This window comes from Orycteropus afer, unplaced genomic scaffold (assembly GCF_000298275.1).
Source record: "Orycteropus afer afer isolate SDZICR_OR568_19922 unplaced genomic scaffold, OryAfe1.0 scaffold00010, whole genome shotgun sequence".
NCBI classification, from domain to species: Eukaryota; Metazoa; Chordata; class Mammalia; order Tubulidentata; family Orycteropodidae; genus Orycteropus; species Orycteropus afer.
In genome coordinates, this window is record NW_006921597.1 from 11,179,311 (window position 1) to 11,191,619 (window position 12,309).

The 12,309-nt window shown below is 44.2% G+C and overlaps 1 protein-coding gene across 1 annotated transcript in view; it reads left to right on the forward strand.

Annotated features, from left to right (window-relative positions):
• Window positions 1–498: 498 nt before the first annotated feature.
• The window catches only part of TSPAN2 (tetraspanin 2), a 76,533-nt gene continuing 64,722 nt past the window's right edge, over window positions 499–12,309 (forward strand). Inside the window, exon 1 of the mRNA XM_007948793.2 lies at window positions 499–567. Coding sequence (XP_007946984.1) covers window positions 499–567 — 69 coding nt within the window. The remainder of the gene's footprint in view (window positions 568–12,309) is intronic.

Here is a 12,309-nt window from a genome sequence, read left to right on the forward strand (position 1 = left end):
TGCAGTCCTGGACGCGCGAGTGGGTACTCCAAGACAGGTCCTGCCAGGTTCCGGATGGCCTTGGCTCCTACTTATTTCTTCGACCGGAGACTATCTGCCTCGGTTTCCACAGTCACTGAGGCTGCGTCCTTATCCTTCCACCATCTCCAAGGGTCTCTGGACTGGGCGCTGATTACATGGGTCCAGGGTTCTGAATAGATGCTTGGATAACCACCGGGAGCCTGGTGCGCCTGTGGGGCGCGGGGCCCAGCATCTGGAGCAAAGGAGGTGGTCCCACGTTTCAGGAAAAAACGGAACGTGCTCCTCCTGGCCCCAGGATCACCACCCCGCGGCGCCCCCACCCACCGCGAGCCCCTCAGCCTGCTTGGACCGCGCCCCGCCCCTGGCCCCTGCCCGCCCCCCGCAGGCCCCGCCCCCGGCCAGCCCGCCGGCTCCCGCCGCTCCAGGCTCTCGGAGCGCGGGCCTGGGGACTCGGGATCCCGCCGCCGGGGCCGCAGCATGGGGCGCTTCCGCGGGGGCCTGCGGTGCATCAAGTACCTGCTGCTCGGCTTCAATCTGCTCTTCTGGGTGAGACCTGGAGCCGGGAGGGGAAGGGAGGGACGGGGGTAGTGTAGGAGAGCGCAGGGCCGGCATCCCCCGGGAGCTGACCGCTGCGGTGCGGCGTCCAAGCTGGGCTCCAGGGAGAAGGCTGGGGTGTTCAAAAAGGCGGAGGCAAGAGAAAGGCAGACAAAGAGGGAGTGGTGGGATGAAGGGAGAGAAAGATTGAGCAAGGAGAAATGGTGAAAAGAGGAGAGACACCGTGAGGCTCTTCACTGTGAGGAACCCCTGCCCTGCTTTTTATCTCCCATCTGGTGACTCTCGGTGCGGGGACACCAGCTTCGCCTCACCTCGTGAGGGGTTGGGTCTCCGGCAGCCCCGCTCCCCTCCAGCCTCCCATGCACACACACCCCCTTCTTGCCCTGCCTTAGCGCTGAAACCGGGCCTGGCCACGGGCATAGGGGAGAAAACCCTTGCCCTGGAGCTCGCGGGCGTGGTGCCCCATCCAGAGTGTGTGAAGACACCACCTGGCTGTGATGGTTTGTCTAGGAAATTAGAGTAGGAGTGAAAATGGGATGGGGGTACCACTGATCCTATTTCTGAGCATTAGGGGAGGGTAAAGCTGGATGAGAGGGAGTGGGGAAGAAAGAGACTGCCAAAGGGGTAGCAGCATCTCTCCCACAACCCGAAGCCTGCAGCTTCTGTTAAATACTAATAATGAGATCGGAGATGATCTCATTCAACTTTGCAGGGTTTTATTGAACTGACAGCATTCCCAGGATTAGTAGCTCACAGAGAAATAGAGCTAGAGAAATAAGATTATGACTCATGTCTGGGGTATTATTGGGAGCAAATTAGGGTTAGACCATTGCAGACCCCTGGATACCTGGTCCTGGGCCCAGGAGGACTGAGACAAGATCTGGAAATTGTCTTTCTGCACCTTCCACCTTGGGCTTTCTTTCAGAGAATGTTGTTGTTCTTGTTGTTATGTGCCATCGAGTCGGACCCAACTTATAGTGACCCCTCCTTGGGTTTCCCAGGCGGTATCACTACAGAAGTAGATTGCCCAGCCTTCCTTCCCAGGAGTGACTGGTAGATGTAAACTGCCAGCCTTCTGGTTAGCAGTCAAGTGCCTTAGGCACTACACTACCAGAGCTCCCTCAGAGAATTTTAGCCAATATAACTTCCCAGGTAGGCTCTGAGGGAAAATACATCTGTTGCTTTGGGGAAGGGGAGGTGGGGGTGTGTTAGATCAGAGAAAGAGCAGCAGGGACCTGGGGACTTTGAAATTAGGTTGGAGGAGGACGGTTGTCCTATCTGCTCTGGGGAGGCTGTCTTCCCATGACTGCCACTAATTATTGAGTGATGGCCTCCATTTGTATCTGCCAAGGCCATTAGCCCAGATGCCTGGGTGACTCCAGTAACTCCAGTCTCTTTGGAGGCCAAGTTGTCATCTTCAGCATCCTTAAGTAGTAGAAACTGTGAAGGAGGTACCCTATGGACAGCCCCTAAATTTAAAAAATACACAAAGCTTTTGTAAGCCTAGGTATTTTCATCCAACATACTATGTTGTTGTTAGATGCCATTGAGTCATTTCTGACTCACAGCAACCTCATGTACTATACAACATACTAGGCTATTTTGACTCACAGTGACCCAACATAACAGAGTAGAACTGTCCCATATGGTTTTGTAGGCTTGGAGAGGAGCTTTTGTAGGGTTACAGAGGAGCCCAGGTGGCACAGGGGTTAAGCACTTGACTGTTAACCTGAAAGTTGGCAGTGCAAAGCCACAAGCTGCTCTGTCAGAGAAAGATGTGGCGGTCTACTTCTGTAAAGATTCCAAACTAAAACCAACTCACTGCTATCAAGTCAATTCCAACTCAGAGCAACCCCCATTGGGTTTCCAAGGCTATCAATCTTTACAGAAACAGACTGCCTCACCTTTCTTCCATGGAGAAGTCTGGTGGGTTCAAACCATCAACCTTTCAACCAAAAGTTAGGTGCTGAGGCCTTAACCGTTGTGCCACCAGTGCCCCTTAAAGACCCTTTAGATTGTGCTTTTTAAAAACCCACTGTCATCAAGTCGATTCTCACTCATAGCGACCCTATAGGACAGAGTAGAACTGCCCCATTAGGGTTTCCAAGGCTGTAAATCTTTACAGAAGCAAACTGCCTCATCTCTCCCACAGAGCGGCTGGTGGGTATGAACTGTGGACCTTTTGGTTAGCAGGTGAATGCTTAATCTCTATGCCACCAGAGCTCTTCTGCTTTTTAATGGTGTTAATTTCAAAAGCTGTTAATTATAGATGTCATGCTTCACTCTTACTACTTAACAAATTCAAAAGAAATTTTTTATCAGCCTTAGAGGGAATCCTCAGGCTTGACCCAGTGCATATTTAATACTTGATATGTGCCAGCCTTTCCAGGGATAATGGGTAGCACTTATTGAATGTTTTCCATGTGTCAAGAACAGTACTATGCATATTACATTCGTTACATTTAATCCTCACAACAACCCTGAGGCGCATACTATTATTATCCCCATTTTTACAGATGTGGAAACAGAGGCTCATATAGGCTAATGAACTCACTCACGGTCATATACCTACTGAGTGGCAGAGATGGGACTCAAACTCAGCCTACATATTCTTAAGCCCTGGGTTACGTTCAGCCAAGCCAATGTTTCTCAAAGTGTGGTTCCTGAAGCAGCAGCAGCAGCATCACTCGGGAACTTGTTAGAAATGCAGATTCTCAGACCCACCCCAGACCTGCTAAATCAGAAACTCTGGGGCGTGGGACCCAGCAAACTGTTTTAACAAGACAAAGTAACTCTGATGCACACTCAAGTTTAAGAACAATGCTATTAAACAGTGATATATTGTGTATAAATACAAAACACTGTTCCTGTTCTTCAAAAGCTGCTAATCTGGTTAGGAAACAAGACCAATGCACATACAACAATAAAACTAATAAGACAATATATAATCAAGTGACAAATTTCACACTGCTATCCATAAATACAGTGAAGAAGGAAGTAGGAACAAAGCAATGTTTGAGTGCCCACCCTGTGTCAGCCACTGGTGTTAGGTCTGACCTTTTGTAAACCAAAAAACCAAACCAGTTGCTATTGAGTCAGCTCTGACTCATGGGGACCCCATATGTGTCAAAGTAGAGCTATGACCCATAGGAAGTAGATTGCCAGGCCTTTCTTCTAAGGCACCTTCGAGTGGACTCAAACCCCTAACCTTTTAGTTAGAAGCTGACCTATCTATTTGCACACTCAGGGACTCCCTGACATTTTATATTGTTGGTTTTGGTGCCACTGAGTCTATTTCTACTCAAATGACAGAATAGAACTGCCACATAGGGTTTTCTTGGCTATAATCTTTACAGAAGCAGATCACCAGGTCTTTTTGTCATGGAGCTGCTGGGTGGGTTCGAACCGCCAACTCATTGGTTACTTCCACCAGGGCACCTTGACATTTTACATAGGTGGTTGTTGTTGTTATGTGCCATCGAGTCATACCTGACTCATAGCGACCCCTCCTTGGGTTTCCGAGACAGTATCACTACAAGTAGATTGCCCAACCTTCCTTCCGAGGAGTGGCTGGTGGATTTGAACCACCAGCCTTCTGGTTAGCAGTCAAGTGCCTTAGGCACTATGCTACCAGAACTCCTATTTTACATATATGTGTACCTAATTTAAAATTTAGAGGAAGGATCACAGTAATAGTGAAGAGTCAGGAAATTTCCTGAAGATGCGCATGCTTTCAACTGAACTTTGAAGTATGAGTAGAATCCAGGTGGGCAAAGCTGAGGGGATGACTCACCATCCAAGAGCAAGGCTGAGTGTAAGTGACCATCTAATAAAGAGACAAGGCCAACTGGAGGGCACAGGTCTCAGCTATACTACTGAAAAGTGGGATGAGCTTGAGCAAGTTATTCTAACTTCTAGACCGCTGTTTTGTCATCTGTACGAATGGAGTAATAGAGTTGTTGAGAGGATTAAAAGGAAAGAGTAAAGCATCTGACCTCACCTTACTAAGAGCCTGGTACATAGCAAGCACTCAGTAAATGTTAACTCTCTTTTCCCTGATTTTCTTAATGTTGGAGAATAGTGTATATATGTTCCAAGTGACTGGCAGCTTGTCTTCATTTTAGGATAATTAGACATTCTCTTCCCAATTTGTATTCATGAATTTTTCTCTGATAGAACTTAAAAACTCTGAGAGCAGGGATTTTTTTTTTTTTCTTCTGTTTTGTTCACTGCTGTATCCTCTGGGCCTAGAACAGTGCCTAGCCCATAGAGGACATTGCATAATTATTTGTAGGATGAATTAACTAATTTGTAGGTTACAGAACATGGGACTTGTGGCCTTTCTGATTTACTGATAATCTGTTATCTAGGAGACTGAGCTCAGATCTGACCCTTGGGCATATCTTTGCACAACCAAAGGGAAAGGTGCAAACTGAAACAGATACATAATGATTTGAGTGAAGGCAGTTGTTTGGGATAAATTATCTAGATATCTACCTTCACTGAAACTGGGGAAACCTAATTCCAAGCAAGCCCCACCCTACTTTCTGAAGTTGTTTTTTCCTGGTTGTAGGGTTTTGTGAGGAGTTTGGGGAAGGGGTGGAGGATGGTTTTCCTGGAGGACAGGCTTCAGCAGTAGCTTGTCATTGTCATACACCCTTAGATGCTTAAGTGCCTGCCCTTGTGAAGTATAGAGTCCGCCTCAGTGACAGCACATCGTTTCCTGACAGGAACTCACAGGAAGACAGGCGTGGAGCTGGGGCAGGACATGTTTTGTGATCTACAGTTGGACAAATCAATTTGCAACCTCCTTTTGGCAGCTTGATTTTAGTTTCCCTAGGCTGTGCTTCTGGTTTTATAAACATTCAACTAGATCCTGCCAGAGCCAGCATAGCACTCCTTTGCCAAGGACCGCTGACTCTATTCACCATTGAATTTTAAAAAGCAAAAGTATAGCCTAACCATTAGCCTTTCTAAATTAATTTCTGTTGTTATGGTTGACATCTAATTCAAAACCCCTCCCAGTCATGTCTAAATTCGGACACTACGATCAGATAGCACAGCATATTCCTGTGCCTTTCATTGAAATCACCTTTATTTTTTTTCCTCCGTTGCATAGCAATATAAATAAAACACCACAAGTCACCAGGCCACATATGTTGGCTTAAAAAAAAAAAAAAAACTGAGTGCTGTTTATTCCTTGGTTTATTGTTGTGTGCTCAGCATTTTCCTATCATTGTGCTATACTGTGCTGTTCCGTGTTACTGACCAACAGGAAGCATTGTTAAAGTCAGATGCCATATATGGCAAGTTTGAAGTTGCACTTTTCCTTCTCACCATTATTAATGCAGCTTTGAGTTTTCACTTGGTGGTACCTAACAGGCGCTTTTAGGACAGCTGTCTCATTGGTTTGGGAGTGAAAAACATTTGACTCAACTAACGCTTACATAGGCCACCTTCTCCTCTCTCTCAACCTTTTCTCAGACAGTAACTTCAGAGCTGCCACCTGTCAGAAACTCTAGTAAGAAATAAAGTATTCTTTGGGAGATCATCTAAAACCTAGACCACCCCAGAAGGCAGACAGGAACTTCTTCAGCTTCACTGTAGGACAGTCTTCATTTCTGGTTTCTGCCAAGGTAGGAAGAGAGCAGTAATGGCCAGGCTGACCTTGTGGGGATAACAGGGGCCCAGTGCTGCAGAGACCCCAGGAGTCTTCCAAGGGGCCAGTCTATGCAGGCCAGAGTCATGGGTCAAACAAGTCTAGGAAATAAAAATCTGGAAGGTAGATACTGGAATCAGACTATTTGGATTACTCCTGGCTCTACTACTTACTAGTGGGGTACCTTGGACAAGGAATTTAACCTTTTTGAATTTCAGTTTCTAATCTGTAAAATAGATATAATAAAGCATAAACATCAAAACTATGATCATTGTTCAGATAAAATGAGTTAGCATATGGGAAGTACTAAGCATGGTAACAAAAACACAATGCACTGCCGTGGCATTGGATCCAACTCATTGCAACCCCTCCTTGGGTTTCCAAGGTGGTATCACTACAGAAGTAGATTGCCCAACCTTCCTTCCGAGGAGTGGCTGGTGGGTTTGAACCACCACCAGCCTTCTGGTCAGCAGTCAAATGCTTTAGACACTACGCCACCAGAGCTCCTAAGCATGGTAGAGGCACATAATAAAAACTTGTTAATGTAAGATAGTAGGAGTAGTAGGATCTAAATATCAGAAGTAAAAGTGGGAAAGTAGAATCCAGGATCCAAGAAGAAAAGCAAGCAGGTGACCTATGCCCAAAAGCAAAGATACAAGGGTCTTACAGCATATCAAGGCCATGGAGTCCAAAGGGGCAGTTCCTTCCTCTGTCATCAGTTCTTTCAGCAAGCATATGCTCACCATCTACTATCTGCCTGGCACCCTGCTAAGTGCTGGGAATTCAGAGATGACTCATACACTGTCCTTGACCTTGAGGCACACAGGGATTTGGTTAGAGTTCCATTTTGCCTTTGACCATAGTTTGTTGTTGTTATGTGCCGTCGAGTCAGACCTGACTCATAGTGACACCTCCTTGGGTTTCTGAAGGCAGTATCACTACGGAAGTAGATTGCCCCATCTTCCTTCCGAGGCAGGCTGGTGGGTTTGAACCACCAGCCTTCTGGTTAGCAGTCAAGTGCCTTAGGCACTATGCTATTGCCTGTCTAGTATCTGTGCTCTGAGGGACTCTGTCATACTGGTGTCCTCCTTCTCCCAACCCCTCAGCACCTAGTAGAGATTCAGCTCTAGCTGACAGGGTTGTGCTCACTGACCCTAGAGTAGGAACTGTTTGTCTCCTGCCCTACCTTTGTGCCACTAAGTAGAAGCCAAGGGGTGGCAATGGGTAAATGTTTAGCTTATTAGTGCTTCTCAAACTTTAAAGTGTATACAATTCACCTGGGGATTTTGCTCAAAAGTATGCTCTGATTCACTCAGTCTGCATTTTGAACAAATATAGACCATGGGGATGGTGATGAAGATGATTCTGGTCTGGAAAGCACACTAGAGACCCACTGGCTTAGAACTTGGCTGAAGAAGTTAGAGACCCACAAGTGTCTTTTTGTTTTTGAATGGGGTAGGGAGTGCCCTCTCTCTTGGCTTGCTTGTGGCAGTTCCCTTAATTCCAATTGCTACTTTACCATGATTGTTTTAAGAAACTATTTTTTAACACCAAGAATTAATGGTTTTTGGAATCACCAGTGGCCACCTGGCCACTGTCCATTTCATTTCACGATGTTATTCTAGAATATCACCCATGCAATATCTTGAATATCTGTGAATATCTAACCCAGCCCTGTGTGAGAAAAGAGAGCATAACCTCCACCTCTCACCTTAATATCAACAGTTAATGTCACAACAGGGCTATTCTCCTGAAGCAAGTGTTTTACTGACCAGTGAGACAAGTCATGTCAAGGCCACTAAGGAATACGGGTTACCTTGGCCTACCTTTTCATCCTCTTTGGCTTTGATTGGGCACAAAAATAACAATGATAAATATTTGTAGGATGTTTCAGTTTGCAGAATGGTTTCACATGTGTTATCCAATTTGATAATGTATCACAGTTCTATGAATAGATGTAACTATCCCTATTTTATAGATATGGAAGCTGAAAGTTATGCACAGTTGGTGGTACATCTAAGATCAGAGTCAGGTAAGGGCAAAGCCAGGATTTAGACCTACAGCTTCTGATTTTAAACTCCATGTTTTTCTCATTGTCTTAATGTTGTTGTTGTTGTTATTTGCCATCGAGTCAGCCCCGACTCCTAGCGACCCCTCCTTGGGTTTCCGAGGCAGTTATCACTACGGAAGTAGGATTGCCCAACCTTCCTTCCGAGGAGTGGCTGGTGGGTTTGAACCGCCAGCCTCCTGGTTAGCAGTCAAGTGCCTTAGGCACTACGCTAGAACTTGTGAAATATAAGATATGTGAGATGCTGCTGGTTTGGAAAATGTATAGGCTGAGACCAGAGAGGTTATATCCAGTGTCAGGTTTAGTCTTAATGCATTCCAGAAATGCAGATGCAAAGAAATGAGAGAAGCAAGAGAAGGTCTGAGAACAGTTTAGAGCACAGGTGAAGCAGGATGGAGAATTATGAAAGGGTATGAATCAAGACACAGTTTATGAAAAATAATCTCCATAGCAAAAACTGAAGAATGGTAAGCATTATAAAAATGTTAGCTATGTGCCAGCACTTTTCTAAGCATATTTTTATAGTAATTCCTATAATCTTCACAACAACCCTATTCAGGGAGTCCCTGGGTGGCACAAACAGTTAAGCACTAAACTTCTAACTCCAAGGTTAGCAGTTTGAACCCACCTCAGAAGAAAGGACTGGCAATCTGCTTCTGAAAGGTCCCAGCCTTGAAAACTCTATGGAGTGCAGTTCTACCCTGACACACATGGGGTCGCTATGAGTCGGCACTCACTCGCCATCAGTAGGTTTGGTTTGGTTTACTATCATCCTCACATTGGTACAGAGCTACCCAGTGGCAGAGCTGGGTTTCTGTGTGTGGCTCCAAAGTCTGTGCTCTTAACTCCTCCAAATCTGTAGACTAAAAGGGAGAGACTATTGAGACCATGACAAGCATGTGAATTCTGGACCTGCACTGGCCAATATGGTAGCAACTAGTCCCATGTGGCTATTTATATTTAAATTAAGTGAAATCAAGCATTCAGTTCCTAAGTCTCACTAGTAGCTACAGTATTTGACAGCACAGACAGAAAATGTTCATCATTGGAGAAAGTTCTGTTGGGCATCTCTAGCCTAAATATATTTATCCTTTCTCCCATAAATACATCTTTTCATGTTTTCCTCTTATTAGGTGTTAGAAAAAAAAAAAAAAGGGGGAATATACTTTCTATAAAAGGTCACTGACATTTCCAGTATAGCAGGTTTAGGAAACTCAAGGGAATTCCAGCTGTCATGGAAAGAGGGAGCATAGAGCTAAAATAAAAATTAGTATACGAGCTCTGGTAGCTTAGCGGTTCAAACCCACCAGCCACTCCTTGGAAGGAAGGTTGGGCAATCTACTTCCGTAGTGATACCGCCTCGGCAACCCAAGGAGGGGTCGCTATGAGTTGGGGCCGACTCGTTGTCACATAACAACAACAACATAGGAAAGCAGCAAAAAAAAACAAAAACAAACTCACTGCTGTCGAATCGGATCCGACTCATAGCGACCCCTCCTTGGGTTTCCGAGGCGGTATCACTAGGGAAGTAGATTGCCTCATCTTCCTTCCAAGGAGTGGTGAGGAAAGCAGCAGAGGGCAGTCATTGATGCCATGGGAATGGTGTTTCCTATCTCGAGTAGGTTTAAGTTTTCAGCTTAAATGTAACATTAGCAGTTCTACCAATATAATAATAAAAGTTAGTGTCAGGCACTCACTGTTTTAGTGTCTAACATGAATTCATTTAATTCCTTAAGGAAACATTATTACCTCCGTTTTGAAGATGAAGAAGCTGAGGGTCAGAAAGATTAAGTGACTTGCTCAAGATCACAAGGCTAGTTAGTAATTGGCGGAACCTGATTCAAATCCAAGCTGCATAGAATCCCTGTTTTCATCTGCTGCACTCTTCTGTACCTCAGGACTGTCTATTTGGGTGTTTTTGTTCTTACCCTATGTAAGGGCATCCGTACCAGGTCTGAACACTCAGAAGAGGTAACATTTTCTAGGAGAGCAGTTGATAGAAATTCAAAGTGTGTGCCAAGTCCTTTCTCCCCATGGTAATGGTGTTTGGGAGAGAATCCATTTATAAACTAGGGGCAAGAGAATTGGGGAGGGACAGCAAAACCCCCAAACATTACCAGGAAGCATCGGACGTTACTGCCTCTCATTTCAGAAATCCGCTCAAGCTCAAATCTGTCTGGTCTTTTGTAAATGGGCCTGTGCTTCCTACTTTCCTGCCCTCAAATGTGCTCTGGTAACGTTGCTGTTGAAAGCAATCTCTGTAAACTTTCATAATTTCTAAGGGATTCCATCCAAGCTAACCTAAAAAAAAAAAAAAAGCGTTTGACTTACTCCAATCCAAACTGATTTCTGCTTGGAACATTTTTTTTCTTCTCTCCATAACAACTAAATCTGAGTGAAGATAATTATTGATTGATATTTAAAAATCCTGTTTATCTACTCAAAAATAGTTCTGTCAACCATCTTAAAAAATATTAAACTGCAAAATAAATAATTTAATGCCTTGTCTTTGCTTAACTAAGCTTGATATGAATAAGACATCACAATAATCATTGTAACCTTCAAGATAAGTGTTTATTTATTCAGAGGACCTGTGGCAAGCTTACGATAAGGGTCACCTGGATGCTACAAGTAGGAAATTCAGAGAGCCTAGAAAAGACCATTTTTTGTGCCCCCAGAGTTTATCCCCTAAGGAATGAAAGGTGAGGAATTAGGAGGAAAGACAGATATTGGGTTTAATTTACTTCTGTGACTTGGTAGATTGGATTTTAGCTCTATATACATTTGATCTTCACCTGATAAAGCCATCTGCTCTCTGGACTGATTATCCAATAGTCTGTGACATTTGTTTTGCAGGTTAAAGAAAACTACACAGCTCTTTCTCCTCATTTTTGCAGTTCCCTACTCTTCCCCTCCTTTCCTGTGTATTTAGATAAAGGAAAAAAAAACATTGTGTATAACCACTGAATAAATGCAACAAACTTCCACTATCTATATGTAAATCATCTGCTTTGTCATTCACAACAAGCTTTTCATCCCAATTTTGTTTTCTTACCCTAAATTTGGTATTCGCCCCATACTTCTAAGCTGCCTCCCAGACATATCAGTTGATCCATGTTTAAAGCATGCAAGTTAATTTTAATTATAACGTAGAGCAAATAGTAGAAGGTGTGTGACACAAATATAGAGCCCACTGTTCTTTCCAGAGATGAATAGAACCCTTCTGATTCTGTCTTGGTTAGATTGCAGCATCTTCCATAAGGGCCAAGAATTAAGCATTGGTTGATTTTAAAACACTTCCTTACGTTCAGGAAGTCTTCCAGGAATTTCCTAGCATGAGCTTGTTCTTATGGAATTTTTTGAGGAAAATAATAGGGGAAGTCTGAAACAAATAGTATCTTAAGAAGTTGTCATGCATTTCCAAGCTCACACAGCCATCTGTCTCATCACTCACTGCCACAGTCCTGCATCCTGATTCCACCTCACCTGGTCCTGATGTCAAATGCAAGAGCAGCAGGGTCCCTCGGAGGAGTTTCACATGGATGTCATGCATTTGATCCTCATATTTATTCTGATAAAATCTTTCATTTTGAGAAGTTTCCATCTGAATGCTCACCTTGCTTTCACTGAATAATATGATGAAAATCTTGGGAGCTGGCTCTCTCCTCTTTGAAAAAATTAATATCATCTCCAGAGAAAATGTGCTCCTGACTTTTGCTCACTAATAGGATAAGACTCCATTACCCTTATGGTATCATAATGGAGTTTGCAATCAGCTTGAGAATAGGGAGTGCTCCATTACATGATTCCATCGGTGATAAGAATTGCCACCAAGAGCAAATTATTAGCTTAAAAGCTTTTAATGAAAACTCTAGGGTTGAAGTGTCACTTCCAACTTGGTGTGACTTCACAAAGAAAATTGCAAATTGTGTGTCCACATGCTAATCACCCTGGAGAAGTAAGAATGCAGCAGTGATTTTGTTCATTCATTCAAGTGTAATATGTG